At 35.3% G+C, this 24,409-nt stretch overlaps 1 protein-coding gene, 1 long non-coding RNA gene and 1 other non-coding gene across 3 annotated transcripts; 2 read left to right on the top strand and 1 right to left on the bottom strand.

The window, feature by feature from the left end:
* The first annotated feature begins 6,562 nt into the window (after positions 1-6,562).
* Positions 6,563-6,669, top strand: LOC145141591 (small nucleolar RNA R71). Its single transcript, XR_013722785.1, has one exon. It is a non-coding gene; the product is annotated as a small nucleolar RNA R71 (small nucleolar RNA).
* Positions 6,670-18,371: 11,702 nt separating this feature from the next.
* Positions 18,372-21,020, top strand: LOC145138477 (putative receptor protein kinase ZmPK1). The gene has a single exon (XM_079072564.1). It carries the CDS (start codon positions 18,490-18,492, stop codon positions 20,887-20,889), a length of 2,400 nt encoding a protein of 799 aa, XP_078928690.1. The 5' UTR covers positions 18,372-18,489; the 3' UTR covers positions 20,890-21,020.
* Positions 21,021-21,857: 837 nt separating this feature from the next.
* On the bottom strand, positions 21,858-24,152 carry LOC145138817 (uncharacterized). Its single transcript, XR_013721736.1, has 5 exons — positions 23,838-24,152; positions 23,167-23,227; positions 22,550-22,688; positions 22,371-22,431; positions 21,858-22,127 (listed from the first exon to the last, which is right to left on the bottom strand). It is a non-coding gene; the product is annotated as an uncharacterized LOC145138817 (long non-coding RNA).
* Between the last annotated feature and the right edge of the window lie 257 nt (positions 24,153-24,409).

The raw sequence follows: 24,409 nt of genomic DNA, 5'->3' as shown, positions 1-24,409 counted from the left end.
TTTTGGAAACCTTGTGACATATACTATAACTTAGATAATATTATTTATTCTAAATCATCCTTTATCAAAAAGTCATGTTTTGACGTGAAATAATGAGTTGTTACATTATCCCCCCGTTAGAGGGAATTTTGTCCCGAAATTATTTCTAAAGTGGTACTCATGGACTAGGGAAAAGATGTGGATATTTTTGTTTCATCTAATCTTCCTGTTCCCAAGTGAATTCAGGTCCCCTGTTTGCAATCTAGCGAACCTTCACTATCGGGATACGACTTTGCTTGGTTCTTTTGATTTCCCTATCCATGATTTCTATTGGTTCTTCTACAAAGTGTAGACTTTTATTTACATTGATTTCATTGAGTGGAATAAAAAGTGTTTCATCGGATAGACACTTCTTTAGATTAGATATGTGGAAAGTAGGGTGTATGTTACTAAGTTCTTGTGGCAGTTTGAGTTTGTAAATAACTGGACTGATTCTAGCAAGCATCTCGAATGGTCCGATGTATCTCGGATTTAGTTTCCCACATTTTTCGAAACGTATCAAGCCTTTCCATGGTGAGACTTTTAATAAGACATGGTCACCAACCTGGAATTTCAAGGGTTTTCGCCGTTTTTCTGAATAACTCTTTTGTCTATTTCTAGAAGTTTTTAGTTGTTCTCGGATTTGTACAATCTTTTTTGTGGTCTCTCGAATGATTTCAGGTTCAGTTAGAGTATTGTTGGGTACTTGGTTCTTGGCTAGTTTTGTATCGCCCACTTCAGCCCAGCACAGAGGAGATTTGCACTTACGGCCATAGAGAGCTTCAAATGGAGCAACTTTGATGCTGGTGTGGTACCTATTGTTTTATGAAAATTCAATAAGTGGTAAATGGGTATCCCAAGCATTACCAAAATCGATCATATATGCTCTTAGCATATCTTCTAATGCTTGAATCGTTCTCTCGTTCCGTCTGTCGGCTTAAAGATGGTAGGCTATGCTCATGACTAGCCTAGTTTCCAGAGATTTCTGAAGTGACTGACTGAACTGGGAGATGATTCTACTATCTCAAACGGAGATAACAGATATTGGAACACTATGCAGTCAACTAATCTATCGGACACACGTTCTAGTAGCTTCTCTATTTTTCTTGTTTCCTTCAATTTGCAGGAAGTGCGCGGACATGGTTAATCTGTCGACGATCACCCAAAATGGTATCAAGTCCACCTGTTGTCTTGGGTAACTTGATTATAAAGCCCTATTGCAATCCGCTACCACTTCCACTCAGGTATCTCCGGTTGTTGTAGTAAGCCTGCAGGCTCTTGCTCTAAAGTTCATGATAAGACTCATACTTGGTTCATCCACCATTACCTCGTGTATACAAGTCGTATATAATTTAGATTGACAAAACGTTTGGATGGGTGGCTCTGCCCCATGTCCACAACCAGACAATGAACAGGAGATAGGGCGGAATCACACATCCTAAATCTTGTTGAGTCTAAATTATATACTACTCTTGTGTATACACTTAGCAGCGATAGATTAACCTTATGAGTTCTTAGTCTCTATTCTCGAACTTGACTTACGGCACAAGTGGTCTTCCTATGAGGTCTATTGGGTATTCTACGAGTGGTTACTGACTTCTGATACTTCTTTGGTGTTTTTCGCTTCCACTTTCCTATCTACTGGGCGGGCTAGAAGGTGTGGTACCCCTCGCATGGGTACTGATGTACACAAATTATACCTATCAACTTTTAAATTTATAACCTAACAAACTTATACTAACTATGCACTTATAGGCAGTGTACCTAGTTAGATTATAGTATAGCTTGGGTAAGTCGGGTGTCGATCACAGAGAACGGTATTTAATTAATAAAATAATTACTAAAAGCTAAACTAAGAAAAACAACTAAAAGTGGGGGTTTTATCTAATTTTACAAGTTCAGAAAAACTTAAGCACTTGAATAAAAATGATTGTAATCAATATACTAAAACACTTTCGTTTAGTTTCGAATCCACCTTTTTTCCTATGGTTAGTTCTTATTTATGGATTAATGAAGTTGGTTACCAAGTTATTGTAATTAACAATTCAAGTCCAAATTTACTAATATTTTCACCAATTCATGAACTACATTGTATGGTCATACATAAGCAAAACACAAAATTAGTTATTCATTATAGATGGACTATGTAAGATGTATCTAAACAAACACAATTATGGTCACAATTATGTTCTCTAGCACAACTAAATTTGTTACTTTTATTACTTATCTAAGATTTGGTCGATCCTAGCTCTAGCAATTTAATGGTCACTAAATCACTAGGTAATCAAGTTCATGTAATTTAAAGGTCCCTAAGCTACACTACACTTGAAATTAAGCAACAAAGTTGCAACCTTTAACATGCTAGGTAATGATAATCAAACACATGCATAAACCAAATTCATATAATCCATAAAGTAAGAAACTAACTCATAGTTTTAGGTTTCATCTAACTAAACGAAAGCAAGGGTTTTTAGCCTATAATCACAGCTGGAAAACACATAAACATAAGGGAAAATAGACTAATCATGATTAAACTAGGCAAACCGAATGTGTAGATGCGAATCCTTGGTCCAATATCTTTATCCTTTGATCTCTACTTGAATTCTACCCTCAAAGGGGTCTTGGAAGGGTATTTTTTTGTTAATGGTCGCAGCCTTCCACCCTATCTCCTTTGGAATCGACCTAATGTCCGATATATATATATATATATATATATATATATATAGTTGCCAAAAATCTCGACACCACGACGTGGTAAAAGCACCATGTCGTGTTCCTCGTGTTTATCCCGTATTCCCCAAGCTAGCGTCAAGAATCGCGAAGATTCCATTCACCACGTCGTGGTGGGGTCACCACGTCGTGGTGGTTGAAAATCCGACTTTTCTCAAAACATGAAAGTCGTCCGAAATTGTGTCTAGTTTTCAGATCATTTTGAATCACCTTAATCGGAGTTGCGAGTCATGAGATATGGTCAAAATACTGACGAGGGGTCAAGCTGTCTAGCAACATCCTTCTTTTGTCTTCTTCTTGTCTAAGCTCGTATTTTCCTGCTTCTAGCTTCCATATTGCTCCCGAGAATGTCTTTATGCTACATAACAGATATTAAGCATAATAAGTACCTTTTGTTCTATAATAAGCATAATTATAGCTAAAAGTATTAAGATATGATGTAAAATATATGTGTAGATATGCACATATCAAAATACCCCACACTTATCTTTTGCTTGCCCTCAAGCAAACCAATTAATTATAATTCAAACCTTCATCACCACCATCATATAGAACAATCCATTTTGAACTCAGCCATTATACCAAGACCTCAATGCGCATATTTGTGTCTAAAATCCTAACAACTTCCCCAATCCTAGATACTCACAATCCTTATGAACCTTCACCCCTTAGTTTATACGACGCTCATTTTTGCAACCCTCCGAATCAATCCCCAGAACTCTTTCTTAACCTCAGTGTATTTTTGGTTAAGCAACCCAAGCATACATAATCTAGAAATTACAACTTTAGATACCAAATTGGAGCTCTTGGAATTCTTCACTTCTTTGATATTTGATCTTTGATTTCTTTGAATTCACCACCTTCTTTTTTCGATTTTTGGTATCTTCATTTTTTTTCTTTTGGAATTTTGATCTTTTGATCTTCATACTTGATAGCTCCAAAATTCTTCAACTTTTCGGTAATTTCTCTCTCTTTTTTTTTCACATGTATCTCACTTTTTTTTCTCAAATCCTACATGCTTAGGCATGGGTGCTTAACTTCAACCTTTATTGGTTAAATGTATTAGTCTATGTGCAATGACTACATAAGCTTTCCTTGATAGATTTCAGGTTTAGGCTACAAAACATATTATGCCATAAAAACTACCAGATTACCTTTCATATCTCATGACTTTTCACTAGGAATGGGAAGCCACAAATATATTATATCATATATTGGCTCAGTTAAACATTTGAGCTCTTATCGGATCATCCCATATAATACTAGCAACTTAAGTTCAAACTATTACTAGATTAAAATTTTAGATTATTATTTCAAACCTAGTAAAAAATTTTAAATTTACTACTTTTCTAGCAATTTACTTTTTCGACCCCCTACCCCACACTTATTACATACAATGCCCTAATTCTATGCATAAAATAATTTAAAAGCAATAAAAAGGAGAAAAAGGAACAGACTCCCCTAGGATAGAAGATGCATCTCGAATCGTGTGTAGGATCTCTAGCTTGCTCTAAAGTATGGAAACGAAATTGGAAAGTAGAATGGCAGCCTCCTGATGTGATGAAAAACTCCCCCACGACATAGGAAAGTGTCAACCATGTCGTGGCAGCCGGGACATTACTTCAGCATGGAGTAAAAATAAAATTCAATTGTGTGGGAACAGCTCATCCATACCATGGAATTCAATATAGAGTTGGAAACGCCACTCTTGAACACTTAGACTACTAAAAGTACGGGATCAGACTCGAATAACGGACTTGAAAAGCACCACCTCGCGGCGGAATTCACCACCTCGTGGTGGCTCAAACAAATTATTTTTCTGGTATTCTGACTGCGACAACACGACGTGGTGGGGATTACCACGACGTGTTGGTCTTGAAATTGCAATAATCGGTGCCAGAATGAGCTGATTTCTGGAATATATGTGGCACCAACGAATGTACGAAGCTGTTAGGCATGACTCCTCACTTATTGACGCAAATAAACACCCGAAAAATTGCTCAAATCTTGCTTCTCTCGTCGTTCTAATCTTTCTCTATAAAGAAGCTTCTTTTGTCAATAATACCCTCACTCGGACTCTAAATATAATACCTGGGAAGCTTCTTCTTGTGAATTCAAATGTGCCGGATCGAATGAAATTAAAGAACCATTCTTGAAAAAATGTGTTGAACTACTACCACGACGTGTTGATGATGTCAACGTCGTGTTGTCTTCTTTTCAGTAAATATGCTTCAAAATGCTTTTTTCTTCATTATGTGGGAACCCCACACTTTTTCAAAAACTTGTTCTTCAATTATGATCTTCAAAAATCGCACGGCTTCTTCAAATTAAGCTCCTTCACTGCTTCACTATCGTTCAACACTATAAAATAAGATCAAGAACTAGAGAAACGCATCATCATTCGGTTAAGGTAAAATAAAACTAAAACAAAAAAACTAAAACTAAAGAAAATAAAAGAAAATGCAAACTCTAAAAACATCGGGTTGCCTCCCGAGAAGCGCTTCTTTTTGAAGAGTCGTGAGCTGGACTCCTTCCCACTCTACGTTGCGTCAGGTGGAAGTGTAACCTCCCCGTTCTCCATCACTTTGAGCCTTTTTCGTTTATAGGCAACCCGTCTGTTGAATGCCTTTCTTGAGCTTTCTTGCATTGTTGGGTTGACATCTTCTTTATGTTTCCTCTTGTGCTCTTTCTTTATCCCCGTGTCTTTAGATTTTGTCTTGTCTCTTTCTGGGTTTTTCTTGTCAAAATGAGGTTCATCATATTCTTCTTCTTTTTCTTCAATAGGCTCTGTGACGTGATTTGGTGGTCTTGTAAAAGCAAACACCTCAAAAATCATAGGCGCTGAAACTTGAGGTTTCGAATAATTCACCTCTTTTTCCAACTGCTCTTTTGGTAAAGGCTCCTCCCATTCTTCCCACGCTTCTTCCTTCATGCGTTCAAATTCATCATGCTTAAGGAACTTCGTGTTTTCTTGCTTCACTAGATTTTCATTGGCACGAGAGGGGAAAGGGAGAGGTGGTCGATATGGCTTAATAACAGAAAAATCATAATCACTTTTTTTCATCCACGACGTGGCACTATTGCCTCCACGTCGTGGTGACTGGTCAGAATCACAACACTCTTCTTCTTTATTTTTTACTTCGAGTGACTGATTAGATTCCTCTTCAAGATCCTTCACATGCACCAATTCATCATCTTCTTCTATATCAACGGTCATGACTTGAGCCATAGGGATTGACTCGACTGTACTTGAAGGTAGATCCGATAGCTTTTCTTGTACAAGTTTTGTTAATTGCCCAACTTGTGTGTGGATGCTCAAAATAGATTCTTGTTGAACTTTAAGTGTTACATCAGTTGCATCATGTCTTTTTTCGCTAGCTTCCATGAATCTAAATAGCATTGACTCGAGAGCATCTATCTTCTCGGATTGGACTCGTTCTAGTTGGTAGAGATTATGCTCTATTTGTTGTATTCCAATTCACAATCCCTTACAGAGTGATATCCTTCACAAGATTCGTATCTATCGTGTACCACATTAATTGATCCATCCATCGTTGTGAGCCTGTTTTCCATGGCATCGAGCTTTGCCATTACCATTGTTAGGACATCAGAAGCTCCATCTCCATTCGCTCTTATTCTCGTGATATCCTCCCCCCTTGGGTTGTGATACTCCCTTGAATGCTTGGCAAATTCTTCAATTAAAGCTTTGTTAGTAGCCAGATCCTTCTTTGTCATGGGCCCTTGTGAGTCTAGAAGTTGACGAGTGCATACATTGACTCCATCATAAAATATCAAGATTTCTTGTTGCACATTCAAGTCATGTTGAGGGCAATGTCGTAACAATCTCTTGTAACGCTCCCAAGCTTCATATAGAGACTCCCCTTCCAATTGTTCAAAATTCTGGATGTTTCTTTTAAGCTTTGCCACTTTCAAAGGAGGAGTAAATTGGTTGATGAACTCAGTCTTAAAATCAGCCCATGTCGTGATTTTAACCATTCTTTTGATTCACCCTTCAATGTGACCGGTAAAAGTCGTAGCATCACCGCATCTTTACTCACGTTTGGTGCATGAAAATAATGTGAAATCTCCGCCACCTCTTCTATATGCTCATAAGCGTCTTCGTGCTCCTTCCCATAAAAAGGTAGTTCTTTTAACATATTAATAATGTGCCCCGGAAGTTCAAACTTTGTCGTGGTTGGGATTTTTGGTGGATCAAGACCCCATCTGTTTTCATTCCTCATATGTCGCTTGTACTCTTCCATTGACATGGTCATGATGTCCCCCATATTTACTGCTAAAATAAAACTAGAAAAACACGCGTAAAAGGAACAAAAAACAAATAAATGAAAAACTAACTTAAGCGAGACCACGACGTGGTGAAGATTACCATGACGTGGTTGCGTCTCAGAGAGAAAAAAAACTAAAATAAACAAATGAAACAAAAGTAACTTTTTGTGGTTTCTACCCCACAAAAAGGATCGAATAACCAAAAGCAATTAAATTAAAAATCAAATAAGTCGTTCCCCGGCAACGGCGCCAAAAACTTGATGTGCACAAATTATACCTATCAACTTTTAAATTTATAACCTAACAAACTTATACTAACTATGCACATATAGGCAGTGTACCTAGTCAGATTATAGTATAGCTTGGGTAAGTCGGGTGTCGATCACAGAGAACGGTATTTAATTAATAAAATAATTACTAAAAGCTAAACTAAGAAAAACAACTAAAAGTGGGGGTTTTATCTAATTTTACAAGTTCAGAAAAACTTAAGCACTTGAATAAAAACGATTGTAATCAATATACTAAAACACTTTCGTTTAGTTTCGAATCCACCTTTTTTCCTATGGTTAGTTCTTATTTATGGATTAATGAAGTTGGTTACCAAGTTATTGTAATTAGCAATTCAAGTCCAAATTTACTAATATTTTCACCAATTCATGAACTACATTGTATGGTCATACATAAGCAAAACACAAAATTAGTTATTCATTATAGATGGACTATGTAAGATGTATCTAAACAAACACAATTATGGTCACAATTATGTTCTCTAGCACAACTAAATTTGTTACTTTTATTACTTATCTAAGATTTGGTCGATCCTAGCTCTAGCAATTTAATGGTCACTAAATCACTATGTAATCAAGTTCATGTAATTTAAAGGTCCCTAAGCTACACTACACTTAAAATTAAGCAACAAAGTTACAACCTTTAACATGCTAGGTAATGATAATCAAACACATGCATAAACCAAATTCATATAATCCATAAAGTAAGAAACTAACTCATAGTTTTAGGTTTCATCTAACTAAACGAAAGCAAGGGTTTTTAGCCTATAATCACAGCTGGAAAACACATAAACATAAGGGAAAATAGACTAATCATGATTAAACTAGGCAAACCGAATGTGTAGATGCGAATCCTTGGTCCAATATCTTTATCCTTTGATCTCTACTTGAATTCTGCCCTCAAAGGGGTCTTGGAAGGGTATTTTTTTGTTAATGGTCGCAGCCTTCCACCCTATCTCCTCTGGAATCGACCTAATGTCCGATATATATATAGTTTCCAAAAATCTCGACACCACGACGTGGTAAAAGCACCACGTCGTGGTCCTTGTGTTTATCCCGTATTCCCCAAGCTAGCGTCAAGAATCGAGAAGATTCCATTCACCACGTCGTGGTGGGGTCACCACGTCGTGGTGGTTGAAAATCCGACTTTTCTCAAAACATGAAAGTCGTCCGAAATTGTGTTTAGTTTTCAGATCATTTTAAATCACCTTAATCGGAGTTACGAGTCATGAGATATGGTCAAAATACTGACGAGGGGTCAAGCTATCTAGCAACATCCTTCTTTTGTCTTCTTCTTGTCTAAGCTCGTATTTTCCTGCTTCTAGCTTCCATATTGCTCCCGAGAATGACTTTATGCTACATAACAGATATTAAGTATAATAAGTACCTTTTGTTCTATAATAAGCATAATTACAGCTAAAAGTATTAAGATATGATGTAAAACATATGTGTAGATATGCACATATCAGGTACTTCTGAAGTTTTGAAGTGAGAGGTGATATAAGGGTTTGCGTTATGGATTGGAAGAATTTCATCTGACGGCTGATTAAGGAAAAAGTTCTTTTACACAAAATAAGAATTTTTCATGGTAAAGACCAAGCCAAACCATGTCGGATGAGGATGTCGGAACTTCTCGACGAAATAGATATTAATTCGTTCTGGAAGAAATGATTACTAAGATGATGAACTATCCTATGTACATAAGTTTTCAGCGCTTTCGGTTTTATTCTGTTATTATTGCTGCGAACCCCTTTTTGATTCGAAATTGGCGAGTACTTAACAATACGAGGGTTCTGAGAATTTGAAATAATGAACTTTCATGAAATGATCCCTAGGTGTACACAAGTCATGTATAATTAAGATTGGTAAGACAGTTGACTGAGCAACCCTGACCTAAATCCACAACCAAACAAGGAACGGGAAATGAGGCGGGATTACTCACTTTAAATCTACAAATCTAAATTATAAATGACTCTAATGTATACACTAAACCATTATATCTTACCTGCTAGGGTTTTCAGTTTTTATATGAATGCTGCAATTTGGTTCGAACGAGAGAGTAATTATAATTATAATTAATTATTAGGGTTTGGAAGCGTACCAAAAATATAGCAGGGTTCTTTGATGCTTCCCCATTCTCTGGGGTCAAACTCCTCCCGCTCCCCCGTCGTTCTTCTCTATTGGACAGTCCCTCTTGTAATGTCCTATTTCACCACAAAGATGACATATTGGATTGGTTCCAACATTGGTAGTTGAAGCGATGAACTCGACCGGAGTCCTACAGAAGCGGGCGGTGTGCCCTTTCATGTTGCATCTATTGCAATGCAGTATTCGGCAAGCTCCATGATGATGGTAGTTGCACTTACTGCAGTGTGGGAGGTTTCCTAAGTACGGTGTGACTACAACTTGAAACGTAGCTGAATTTATCTAAAGGATTGGTGTTTTACCGGAGGGTTCGTTACGTTTCTTCGGAGGCATGATTCTATTACACGATGAGAAATAAATGATCTCTTGAGCAATGATAGTTGTCTCTAGATGTATTCTAATCATTTATATCTACTTAAAAATTTGTCGTTTTGGTTATATGGTTCTCAATGTTTCGACCTACATCCTTATGATGCATTCCTGGTAAAGAGTAGAAGTAAGTTTCTAGAATGGTTATAAACCGAGTGTCGTCCAAACTAAGTTATCTTGATTGGTGGATATCATGTTCCAACCTTCGAAAAGATTTGAAAACAATTTATAATAGAGTCTACATAAACTAGACTTATGAATTTGAGAAATAATCACTCTCAGTTGAGATTTCGTGATCCAATTTACTGTTATTAGTCGTGACAGGAAAAGGTGATAAACTTAATACTTAACGTGAGTAGTATAATCACTAACTCACTAGGTTGAATCGATTTACTAGTTATTAGAGTGACGAAAAAGTACTCAAATACTTCGCATGTATTACACGTGGTTTTCCTCTGTTATATGTTATACTCCTGGCGGTAAAGATTTGTTCTCTCCTGATATCTATATGATGTCCTTCTCTTCTGTAGGTATATTGAATTCCTGTGTCGTCTTACTTTCGATTCTGACAGTGATCCCCATTACTTCATAATGGAGAGTTCGAATCTCGGAAGTTCATGCGAACCTCTCATCGGTGTCCTTAATAAGGTAAAGGCATTTGGTGGTTTCTATAGTTTCTTTACTCCTCATCTGTTTTTTCTCGGAATCCTCCTAATGAAACTCTGCTGGATTCTCGTTGATTCCTCGGTTGGTTGTTATGGTGAGGTGGTTACATCTATCTAAGTGGTTTACACGAGAATGGGAATGTCTAAAGAATCTATGAGATTAATAAAACATTTTTGTTACAAATACAATTTTACGAAGATGATCCATTCCGGTCTTTCTATAATCACATAGTGTGTACCGATTATAAATAATCCAGATCAAATAGACCTTCGAATAAGTGATCCTACTCTAAAACCACATCCAAACAAGTAAAAGGAAGTAGAGTGAAAATCACCTATTCTACGTCTATAAAATCTCATCTATATATAACTTTAACGTATACACTTAGTAATTATAGACCTACCATAAAAGGTCTTTTTAACAATTCCCTAAAGTTATTTATGGTGTCTAAAATACTTCTATAGTATTTTAATTATATTTTTGATTCTTGAACTTCTAGATATAAGAAGTTGATAAGTTTTCAGTTTTGTTGTTATAGCATCCTAAACTACTCCTATAGTATTTTAACCTTTATGTTTGCTTCTAGAATTCTTCTGGTAACTAGGTAAGTTTAAACTTGTTGCAACACCACAATCACTCCCAAACACATGTTGGTCATATCTCAAATAAATATAGTTGATCAGGCTATATTGATCACAGATATGATTACATAACTGTCCAGGTTTAACTACAGTGTCCAACATCCAAATACTTTTGTTTTGTTCTCTTGTGATATTCGTTCTAGTATATATATATTCTGCATGTACTTATACTTTTATAAAATATTGTTATATTTTAAAGTATAACTCTTGGTCAGAGTGTTTTTAACCCAATGTGTTTATAGTTGTATATCTTTTATGACTGATATACTGAGTTCACTATAAACAATGCTCTGATACCAATCTGTCACACCCCCAAACCGGAACGGCGGAAACGTTCGGGGGTGGAGGACGTCATTTCATGTATCACAACACATGCATTATAGTAATCAAGGTACAACAACCATTGCATTAATAATGTATAAGTTTTTACATAAGTGTTCAAACACTAGATGCTCAACATCAAAAGTAGATATAGTAAAAGACAAAAGATGCAACACGGTACTAGGCTGTCTTCTCAAAAGCTCTGGGAGTGCACCTGTCTACTGGATTCCTGAGAATACAACTTATTTTGAAAGAGAGGATCAGTATTAAAGCTGGTGAGTTCATAAGTATTATTTTATAACTCAAATCTGTTTTCTCGTTATTTGATAAAGTAAACACGTTTCCCCCCCCCCCCAGAAAATCCTATATTTTCTGATGTATTATACGATAAGTAAACAGGGTGAAAGTTTCTGGTTTCTAAGTGGTATATTGTATTATAGTTTACATAAAATCATAAAGAAAAGGCGTTTTCCAATACGAAAATAGTATTTCCATATTTAAACTGGTAAAATATTGTATTATAGTTTTATAAAAATAAAACTATGTGAAGTTTTACTTATTCATACACTAATCATTAAATTCAATACCAAAATTGTGAGTTATTATAACCATACTATGACTAGATGGCCTGAACACGACGTTCTTCAGGTGTCGCAAAAGCTACAGCATTTGTCACCACAGGTCTGCCGACCTAGCTGTTGCAAGCAGCTCTGGTGCGGGATTGTCAGTCCCGTATAGATCTATACATAATTGTCACGCTCCCACTCAAGGAGATTCTGGTTATAATTTCAGGACTTTTGTTGGTACTTAGAAAAGTACATGAAGGTAGTCTCATAAGTGTTATGTTAATGATTATGTATAAAATATTGATAAGTTACTAGGAAATAAATACTCAGTAGGTCAGTTTCATAAACTATATAAAATATAGTTTATATGGTTGTTTTCTGATTGATGTTATCTAATGAATGTTTTCTACTCGTTTTCTGTTAAGTACCAATGAATGTGTTCTCTAAGGAATGTTTTCTACTCGTTTTCTGTTAAGTACCAATGAATGTGTTTTCTAAACTATACCTATTATAGTTTAACAGTTGGTAAGAACCGGTAATACAACTATTACATGAAGTTCACTGTTTGTACCAAAAAGTACCAAACAGTTTGAAAACCCTTTTATATTTATATAAATGTAATATTTATATAATTGTGATTAATTAGACCTTCAATTATGTAACTTTACCCCAAGCCCACAACCAAACAAGGAACAGGAAATGGGGTTAAATTATATATTCTAAATCTTTTGAATCCAAATTATATAATTTACACATATATAAATATGTAATTTTTATGATAATTATAATAATTTAAAAACTTAAAAGACATTTAAAAGCATTTTAAAAGAGTTTAACAATTTTTCGAAGAGTTTAACAGTATTTAAAAAGAGTCTACATGACTTTAAATCATTTTGAAAGTATTTGGTAATCTTTTATTGTTAACAAAATATTTAAAAACATAAGATAACCTTTTGTGTGATTGTTATCACAGGTAAAAATCATTTGATTGTAAGCTCACTTTTTACGTCGCACAGCGTTGTGTCGGTTCTGTTGCGGATCTTCGATTGGTCATAACTTGTTCGTTATAACTCGGATTTCGGCGTTCTTTATATTTTTGGAAACCTTGTGACATATACTATAACTTAGATAAGATTATTTATTCTAAATAATCATTTATCAAAAAGTCATGTTTGACGTGAAATAATGGGTTGTTACATACAATCATCTCCCCCTTAGGATGATTACTTTCCAAAATCATCAACGACACAGGGCTTGTATAATGACTCCATATGTTACCATTCCATCCTAGGTGATGACCACAACTCCTATGTCCTTTCTATTGAGTTTCTAACTCTGAAACTTCTTGACCATTAACGGTGTTGCACCTACTCTCCCTACTAAATTCGATCTCCATTGGAGGCTCCTGCTCTTTCTTAACCTAAATTAAGATCCTTACTTCGACTACCATAACAGACGAATGGTTCATGTTCCAATAACCTCTCATCGTATGACGCAATGGTTAGACTCAGGTCTCTTGGAGTCAGACTCTAGCATGAAAGATAATTTCCTTCATGTTCTAATGCTATATAATCTCATTATAACAGGTAGAAATGTCTAGCTACTGGCTGTTAAGCTGTAATGATGCTTTTACAATCCGTTTTTCGATTGCCTCGATCTTTCCTTCTTCGATATTTGACTAAAGTCAGACACTATGTCGAAATTACTTTGTAGATTAGTCGGACTCAATTCGAGATGACCACTAAGTTCGGAATATTTTTATATTCACTACCGAAATGAAGGTAATGATAGAAATGAACATAATGGTTCAATTACTAGATTCTTAGTAACCTTGTGACTTTCCCTTATCTAAGTGTGAGTCATGTGCTTCCGGTAGTATAGGCATCTACTACCTTACACACCTACTCATACTCGTACCAAGTATTGTCTCGCATTTCACTAAGTCACCGTACAAGAAGATCAGACAACAAATTAACACATTGATTCATATAACATAATTAGGGATTATATTATTTCTTGAGAACGATTACAAGATTCATTTATGCCTATTACATCACCTAATACTAATCATTTATCTTCTTCATATCCCAAACTTTGGATAAGCTGCTTTCTATTCTCGACCTATTGCTGTTTCGTCAAGGATAATATGATATGCCCTTGCCTTCGGCTTTGGTGGCACATTCTACCTTGCTACTTCTTTTTTCTTTGCGAAATTCTTTGAAATATGCCCACTATCTCCACATTCGTAACACTTCTTGTCATCAAACGTGTAATATCTTGAATAATGACCCATCCTTCCACATTTGTAGCAAGTCACTTCTCCATCGCATCTCCCATAACACTTGTTCCTACACTTCTCACACCACTTGGCTTCACTGCTACCTCCAGATCTCTTGTCATTGGGATCCGCTTTCGAGAATCTTCCTTTCTTATCATACTTTGAAGATCCTTTCAGCTTTGTTTTCTCTCCTTTCTCAGCTTTCTCCAAACCCTTTTTCTCTTATTTGGGTCTCTACATTCTTGACTGCTCAGATGGCTGCTTTCAGAGTAGTAGCTAGCTTCACCTTCGAACCAAAATCTTCTGGTAGTGCATTATCAAACTTATTCACCTTGGATAGTTTGGTATGAACTAGGTAAGGGACCAGCTTCATCTTCTCAGTAAAAGCTATTGCATACTCGCTGACACTTATCTTTCCTTTCTTTAAGTTCTGGAATTCATTATTGATTTCCAGAAGATCTTGCTCAACGCAATATTCCATCTTTAATTCTTCCAGAAAGTTTTCCGATAACGTCTCCCCTTCTTCTCCCTTTATCATGGAGTCAACTAGTTACTTCCACCAGCTTAATACTCCGGTCTTTAGTTGTCTGAACGCTAAGATGGTCTTCTGTCGGTCGCTATAGTCGCAACTCTTAAACACCATTTCCATCTCGGAGATCCACTCTAGAACTTCTATTGGTGTTGGGCTTCCAGAAAGACTTGACGACTTGCCACCCATGAATTCCTTGTACTTACATCCATCTTGCCTAACCCTTTTGTTTCGATTACTTCTCCTAACAATCGGGGTTCAGCTTGACTAACGGTCCGACTGTAATTTCCTTCTTTCGATTGCTCCCCATTGAGCTCTGGCTGCACAAAAAGTGCAGTGGGTTCTATCTCAATATCACGAATTAGTCGTCTTATCTCCTCTTTTTGTTCTGCCATCATGGCCCGCATCATTGCTTGGACTCTTGGTGTTGTTAGGAGTTTAACTACCGACACTACTTTAGGTGCATGATCGATTACACGGGGTTCAAGCTGACGATTTATGTTATTGTTTCCTAATCCACTACGTATCCTAGCCATGATGTTCTACATACCAAAGTAGTCATTCGAGATGAGGAATTTAAGATAAAGAAGGTTTAGACAGGTAATCCTCCTTATTACTCCAAAGAGCTACATGCCAGTTCTAATACCATAATTAAACGTTTAGAAATCTGAACACATAAAATTTCTTAATTCTAGGCCAGCAACAGACCCTATATCTGATAATAGCAACCTAGATAGGCGATCTAAGGCATCTTATATCTATAGCATGCATAAGTCATTTTGTACATTAAGCAAATTAGGCATCTTATCGTAAAGTAAGTTAATGCTCGTGTCAATTCAGGTGTACTACCTAAAATATAACAGACACGCATCTCATGATCATTGCTTAGCATTCTAAATTAAGTCTAGAAATAAATCCTTACTCCTAGTTCAATTAAACTAATGCTCTAATACCAGCTGTGACATCCCAAATTTAAGGTCATTTAAAAAAACTTATTTATGCTTATTTTGAAATAGAGTATTTCTTTTATTGCGGAATTGGTCCCAAAAATATGATTGACATGATATAATGTCAAATCAAGGTGTTTCAGAAGAAATGTTTTTCATTGATTTATAAAAGCTTGGGATGTCATAACTGATACAAAACATAAGCATAAACAAACATTTAATTTATACTAATGATCTACATCTTCTTTAATCTCTTAGTTTAATGTACATTCACATCGATACATGTGATACAAATAAACTGAGTGGGTCAAGTTGGAAAACCTGATGATATACATAAGAGCTCCGTTTTTGACGTTCTTTATATCCCCAGAAATCCCTCGACAACATCTACAACTTTCATTTAGACTCTGTCGGCTGGTTTTTACTTTATTTATTTCACACAGGCTTAGACTGTTAAACCCTGTATAAAATGCATAACTCTCTCATCCGGCGTCCGTTTTTTACTGTCTTTATACCGTTGTACTCCTATTAACGAGATCTTCTATTCTTGTTTATATTGTTTCAGCAAACAATCAACCGATTGAAATTTCGATTTCTGTGTCCGCACTGTTGTGCTGAAACTTTGAAAAACCATAACTTCCTCTTACGAAATTAGATTTGGACGTTCTCTATATGCACACTATCGGTTAATGACTGCTATGAATTTCATTTATATCACTAAGGCTAAAAAGTAATTTATCAAAAATTTGCTTTTTACGATACGCAGAGTTGTGTCGGTTTAATCGCGAAACTTTGAAGAAGCATAAATTTTTCATACTAATTCGGATTTCAACGTTCTTTATATGCACAAAATCATTATGAAATATACTTTAACTTGGTTAAGATTATTTATCCTAAATAATCTTCTATTAAAAAGTTATTTTTAACGTTTATTATCTCTAAATTGTCTAGTCTGAATCTGCGGGCGTTACAATTATCAAGAAGACTTCCTATTTAGGAAAATCCAAATCTGTTAGGTTCATGACAAGGTCTACTTGAGCGTCGTATAGTTGGTGTGTTATCGGGCATCTGAATGATAGTTTCAGGTTCAACAATGCCTTCTTGATTATCATTCTCAACTAAAGGTTGTGTTTCTCGAATTTATTCGAGATCAATGGGGCTCCCACTTGATTTATTCAAGATAAAGTCAGGTTCAAGAAACACTACTTTTCGGGCTATGAACATTCGATTCTCTTCTTTCTGGAAGAAGTAATAGCCCATGTTTTCTTTTGGGTATCCCACAAAAATACACTTTTTGGGATATGGGGTCAAGCTTGTTAGAAGTATCTCTTTTAATATATGCTTCACAACCCCAAATAATTAAGTAAGACATTTTTTGGGTTTCGTATTGTAAAATTGTATTTGAGTTTTGATGCGAAATGGTGTTCTGAGTTTGATGTAATATTTGCACTTGTAATTGCGATCAACGTATTTATGTTTGTATTTTTTGTACTTAGGTTCACAAGTTATGTTAGTTTGTTTTGAGAACTGTGTCATGCCTAGGTGTCCTGATCTTATTTGTTAGAAGCATAAGCGACTTCCTTATGTGTCATATATAAGGACAATTACTTAGGTACAATAGAGTTGTTATCGCTAGTTATTCCAGATGCTCGCCAAATCTGAAAAAAAATGTGTATTCCTTGGAAGCCCCCACCCATGTCACCATTCAATATTTCCTGGCCCACTATCGGCCAAACCACTTGGACACTAGGCCCAATGTGAGTAGGGTCGCTTAGTTATGTCATAAAGACAAGTAGAATGTTTAGAGAGAAAAAGTTTATTCTTCGTGTGTTTCTTTTATTAAAAATAAAGATTTATTCTTGATTGTGGAATGTATTTTTTTGATTGGATTTTGGATAAGTTTTGTTTTTTGTTCTTAGATATAATGGTAATCAGTGAAAATGATTTTGAATAATAACAAAAAAGAAAAAAATAATAATTTACTAAATAAAATAGATATATATATATATATATATATATATATATATATATATATATATATATATATATATATGTGGAATTTAAGTGGACAAGAACTCATGAATAGAAATCTCCTCAGACCCTCATTTAACCGGTCAAATACAAGTTTAAGGAGCTATAACACAGGAAAAAAACATTAGGGACCATTTAAAACCAAAAGTAAAAATTTATTGGCATTAACCCATATATTTAACGTTTAAAGATAAATAATCAAGGTTTATTAATTATTAGCAATTCCGTGTGCTGATCTTGGCTTTCCTGTTTCATATATTAGAACTTAGGGGATTGAAAAAACCATTTTGCTCCAAGTCTGTCAACTTGTAGAAAATGTGTAAAAAGTTTTTGTCCAACTTGGAATATAAATCCAACCATATATTAAAATAATAAATTATTGATGACTAATAGAGTAAGGAAGCTAACAAGTAACAACCATGGGTGACCCACTGCTTTCCCTGCACTAGAGGGCTGCTTTTAATCCACTAGTTGTTTCAAGAAAACAGCCAACTAAATTACAATACGTACAAAAAAAAAATTCCAACCATTACTAAATTATGCAATTTAAAACGACTGAGGTAGTCCACGCATGGTCAACTTGTGGAATATAGAATCTCAAAACTGAAATCTTCTACAGCTTGATAAACCCAATAAAATACTTACATCCTGGCTTCAGAAATCGTAAACAGCAAATGATGAGAGAAATATTCCTTCTATTCCTCCTCTTCTGTTCCTTGATCGAATCTTCAGCTTCAAAGAACACCATTAAAGACCATCTTCAGAGGGATTCCTCTCTATCTGTTGATGATAGTTCAGACGTCATAAGGTCCCCAGACAACACTTACACCTGTGGCTTCTATGGCTTCCAAAGCAATGCTTATTGGTTCGCAATTTGGTTCACAGACTCCAAAGAGCGCACAGTGGTCTGGACTGCCAACCGCAACACACCTGTGAATGGCCGTGGATCAAAGCTGACATTTAGGAAAAACGGAGCCATGGTTTTGACAGATGTGGATGGCATGGTCGTGTGGGAAACAAACACAACCTCCACAGATGTGAATAGAGCAGTGCTGCTGAATACAGGTAATCTGGTATTGAAGAACCAAAAAGGTCAGATTCGTTGGCAAAGTTTTGATTATCCAACTGATACTCTATTGCCTTCTCAAACACTAACAAAGAGAAAAAGCTTGATATCTGCTTTAAGAAAAGGAAGTTTTGAACCTGGGTATTTTGTTTTGAGCTATAACAGTATTAACGTGTTAATACTGACCTACGACAGCCCAGAAACAACAGTTTTGTACTGGCCTAGTCCCGATCCTGGATTTAATGTCTGGTCTTACGGAAGAACTTCATATAACAGCAGCAGAATCGCAGTCTTTGATGATTTTGGTGTATTTAGGTCAAGCGATCGGTGGCAGTTTAATGCTTCAGATATGGGTTTTGGGATCAAAAGAAGGTTAACCATGGACTATGATGGTAATCTCAGGATTTATAGCTTGAACGATTCAACTGGATTATGGTCGATTTCATGGCAAGCTATTGCACAACCATGCAATGTTCTCGGAATCTGTGGGAGAAACGGGATCTGTGATAATGGAGTACTACAATCGGAATGTTCATGTCCACCCAACCACCAGCAGACTAACCCTACTGATGTAAGTCAGGGTTGTAAGCCTACTTTCAATACAACATGTTCAAACTCAACAAAGTTTGGATTTTTGGAAATGCCGAATACAGATTATTATGGCTTTGATTTAAATTCAATAGATGCATTCTTACCAACTTCGTTCGATGCTTGTAAGGATATGTGTTTACGAAATTGTAGATGTATAGCATTTAGTTACAGGTTAACTGGTGAAGGATTTTGCTTTATTAAAAATGCTCTTTTCAACGGCTTTCGGTCTCCTAATTTCCCAGGAAGCATCTACTTGAAAGTACCAATTGACATGGAAACAAGAGAATCTGTCTCAGTTCTTACTGGCTCTAACGCCACATGTGTAGAGGTCGTCACAGTCATGGTGGGTTCTCCATCTATGTATGAACCATCTGAAACAAAGGTGAAATGGGTTTATCTTTACTCCTTCGCTATAGCTATTGGTGTGGCTGAAGCTTTTGTTATCTTGTTAGGGTGGTGGCTTTTTTATAGAAAAAATGCCCTCCTAACCAGCTTAGAAGAGGGGTATCGTATGGTATCAAGTCAGTTTAGGGGGTTTACTTATCAAGAACTGGTGAAGGCGACACAAAACTTTAAGGTGGAGATAGGGAGAGGAGGCTCAGGGACTGTGTATAAAGGGGTTCTGGAAGATGAAAGGGTGGTGGCTGTGAAAAGGTTAAGAGATGTGAGCGAAGGTGGAGAGTTTTGGGCAGAAGTGAGCACAATCAGTAAAATCAACCACATGAACTTGGTGCGAATGTGGGGTTTATGTTCACAGAAACAACACAGACTTATAGTTTATGAGTACGTGGAAAATCTTTCTCTTGACCAGAGATTGTTCTCCTCGAGTTTTCTTCAATGGAAAGAAAGGTTCAAAGTTGCCATAGGAGTAGCAAAAGGTTTAGCTTATTTACACCATGAGTGCCTAGAATGGGTGATTCATTGTGATGTTAAGCCAGAAAACATTCTTTTAGATGAATCGTTCGAACCAAAGATTGCAGATTTTGGTCTGGCAAAGTTGACTCAAAGAGGTGGTCAAAACTCGGAGTTTACTAGGATTAGAGGAACAAAAGGATATATGGCTCCAGAATGGGCTAGTAACCTTCCTATCACGGCAAAAGTTGATGTGTACAGCTATGGGGTTGTGGTTTTAGAAATGACAAGGGGAATTCGACTTTCTAATATTGTTGTGCAGGAAGGGGAAGAGGAAGAAACCGAGCTTATGAGGTTTGTAAGGGTAGCGAAAACGAAGCTTCAAGGAGAAGAAATGGAGTCATGGATTGAAGAGATAATTGATTTGAGGTTGGGAGGATTGTTTAGTAGGAAGCAGGCTGCAAAACTTGTTGAGATTGGTGTAAGTTGCGTGGAGGAAGACCGCAATAAAAGGCCTACTGTGGATTCAGTTGTTCACGATCTAATCGATTGCGAGTCGGAGTAGACATGCTACGTACTGTTTGTTTTGGTATTCCTGTGTAGTTCAGGGTTAACCTTTTATAGTCATACGTAATTGAAGGCTTACTATAATTAGTTATATTGTTTAATAGGAGGTGTGATTTCTTTGTTTTATCATCTTCAACTACATTACTATCCATGTTAAACGCATTACAGAATAATTATTAAAAAATCAGGGTTATTGGTATTATTAAAATGTGTCGAAAATACATTGAAATTGGTAAAATATATATAGCCGTTGAAGGACCTCTTTATAGACAATATTTTTTTGATTTATTAGTTGAACGGCCTTTATCATCACATATGAATACATTCAAACCTTTTTTACTTGTGACATGGGAAACAACTACATAAAGCTGACCACGCGTGAAAACGGGTTTACATAAATATAATCCAACATTTGAACAAAGTACTTTCAAAATACATTGTTATTTTATAGATATATTGCGAAATAGAATTAGTTATTTCAAAAAATAGCAACTTATTTATGTTCCTTCAAAATGAACGACATAACCCCCCCCCCCCCCCACCATCTGGCACAGGGCTAGTTTTGGGCTTGATCAATAAACCAAATACATTTAGCGGTACAGAAAAAGTGCCACTAAAAACAAAAAAAAAATGCCACTAAAAGTCATTTGGGCAATCAGCGGCACAAAAAAAAAGTGCTACTAAAAACGCTGCCACTAAAGGCCTTTTTTGGTACTTTTCAGTTGTATCGCTGCAGCCTTATTATGTTTTAGTGGCACTTTTCTATTATGCCACTAAATTATTTGTAGGTTGTAGTGGCACTATTTTTTATGCCACTATTTAATTGCTAAAATAAATTTTATTTTCATTCTTTTAGTGACACTTTTTTAACACAAAAAAAGTTATATTAATAAATTAGGTCATAATTTTTTTAATTTTATATGGAATATAAAATAATAATAAGACAAATAAAATAAAAATAGAAAATCACAAAATCACTACTTCATTTCAAACTTTTCTAACAACAATATTCTCATTATTTAAAATACAAATGTCTTCAAAATAAATGTTGTGCTAGTACTCAAAATATAATACTATGGAACTAAATACTAGTTGAGGAAGAAACACAAAACTTGATTGATCTCAAACTAAATATTAGCATGCAACTTCAAGAGCTTCCCATTGTTTGTTGATGCTTACTTTACAAGGATTTTCAAGTGTTTGCCCATTGTTTTCTTGATTTTCATTCTTTGAAACCTAGAATTGGAAAGGGAAACAAAAATGTTAACCACGGAAAACAGATTCATGAAGCTATTAGTGTCTAATTGGGTAAAGTTAAGCCGATTTATTCATTATTAGAAAAGAAGTATACTTTATTTATAAGGTTATCCGGAGGGACATCATTGCACATTCAGTCACTTTACACATAACAATAATAAGCAAATGAACTAGTATGTAGAGAAATGATTAATAAGCTCCTGAAATCCTAAAATGGAATACCAATTTGAGCAATATTCTTCACAATCCTTCTCTTCTTATCAATCCAAAAAGCATACTTTATCTGGTTAAAAAGAAGAACCACCAAAGTACATTGTTGTAATAATATGCAAAATCATCTCATAAAAGTTTTAAAAAATAAAAATAAAATAAAAACTTCTAAAAATTAGGCATGTGTTTACCTTGCCGATAAGTGACACAACACACACGGATGTCATCTAGGTATGTTTCTTGTACATCCATCATCCATGAACCAACTCATGTATCTTCATGATTATAAGTCTTTATAAAAAAAGTAAGCCACTTGCATCCCAAAAGTACCTGCTCAATATAAATTTTTATAAAAAAAAAGGTATGTGCTTTTACATGATTTAAAACAAAAACGAAATTATCTACGATTTTCTATCACCAAAATTCCACTAATCAGATTCATACTTCATACCATTGCTTTCCCCTAAAAGCTTATATAAAATGTATGTTTTGTTTTTTTACATTGTATTTGTTTTGATAAATAAAGTGTACATACGATTTAGAAACTACTTCACCCAATTTCATGCATCAAATATAAACTTACAAGAATCAATAAATATTTTGTTGTGCGATTTTCTTCATCAATATTGCAATCCAAGCTATCACCAGAATTAGGACTAGCATTTTAAAAAGTTCTTTGATAAGATATGAGCTTGCCCGACTAATATCAATAGTAAATATTAAGTTAAACATTGAGTAACATCGCTAAAAATGTATAAAAGGCAAAAACACAATAAAAAAATGAAACAGCTAAAGTGAATAGGAAAACCTTTGGTCAATGATAAAACATATGCCAATTTCTCTTTCTTCAAGCTTCTTTAAATAATCATCTGTTAATTCAAGTATTCAAATGGCTTAGTAAGTCATTTTCATATTAATATATAAAGATTGTATTTTTAGTACATATGTATTAAGAAAAGGAGTGAAAAGTGTACATCTACACTGAGTAACAAAAAAACGTCACTCAAAACAAAACTAAAAAGAATTCAGATACAAGATAAAATAAGCATATTACCATTTTGTATTGGATTTATCAAACCATTATTTCTTAGTAATTTTGACTTCTCGTTATGTATATTGTTCATAAGATGAAGGGATTAAACTTTTATCATTTAGATTCATGAATCTAGTAGTTGTTGAGTAGCATTTTATCTATTGCAATTGATTAATCATCTTCACCTTCTTCTTGATTAGATTATGAACTTTAACTTGTACTTTTTATCTCAGACATTTCATCAAACAGGTTATGTGCATCAGAAATTCCATCTCTATTTTGGAGCTCTTCATAAATTAGATGTAGTGTCGTCTCATTAATATATTTCTTGATTTCAACTTGTTCTCCATCTGATTAACATAATTCTTAATTACGCCAATATCCCGTTAAAAATTACACCTAGTCGGCCCAATCAAGTAATCAATAAAGACCAAATCTAATCATACCTTCGAATATGTCGATGTAGAAGAATTGAGAGTAGATGAATGAAGCTAAATCCATATCCGATAGCAAAACTGATTGCTTTGTCCAAGTTGGTCACCGGCATATCCCAACTCAGGTTGTGGCTTCGTCCAAGGTGGTCATCGGCGTTGGATGCGACAACGACGACGGGAGTCCGGCGGTGAGTTGGTGACGACGAGGACTGCTGGTAAGTAGAAGACGATGATGGATGACGACTGGGGGTGATCAACGAAGGAGAACGTAAGACGGGGGATGAATTGAGAGATTATCTATTAGTTTTTCTCTTAAAAAGTTTTCCTTAATTTTTTTTTCTATGTTTAAAAAAGATATCGCTGAGATATTATCAAATTTTGGAAAGCCCGCGCGTTTTTTTGGTATGTTGAAAAATTTAGACATAAAGGCGGGGAAAATAAGAGGGAAACAATAATTCATTTTTAAAATATATAGTGTCACAACCAAATATGTGCCACTAAAAGATATGCTATAGTGGCACAAAAGTATTCTGCCACTAAATGTAATTTTATTTGTAGTGTGTACACCCATATGATCTTGAATA

Source organism: Lactuca virosa, chromosome 9 (assembly GCF_052849685.1).
Source record: "Lactuca virosa cultivar CGN04683 chromosome 9, Lactuca_virosa_CGN04683_v6, whole genome shotgun sequence".
In the NCBI taxonomy this organism is placed as follows: Eukaryota; Viridiplantae; Streptophyta; class Magnoliopsida; order Asterales; family Asteraceae; genus Lactuca; species Lactuca virosa.
The sequence above is the reverse complement of the archived record's forward strand: the minus strand, read 5'-3'. Positions and strand labels throughout refer to the sequence as shown.

What these genes read in the sequence shown, in the direction of transcription:
- LOC145138477 (XM_079072564.1), top strand. Translation starts at nt 18,490, where the DNA reads ATGATGAGAGAAATATTCCTTCTATTCCTCCTCTTCTGTTCCTTGATC.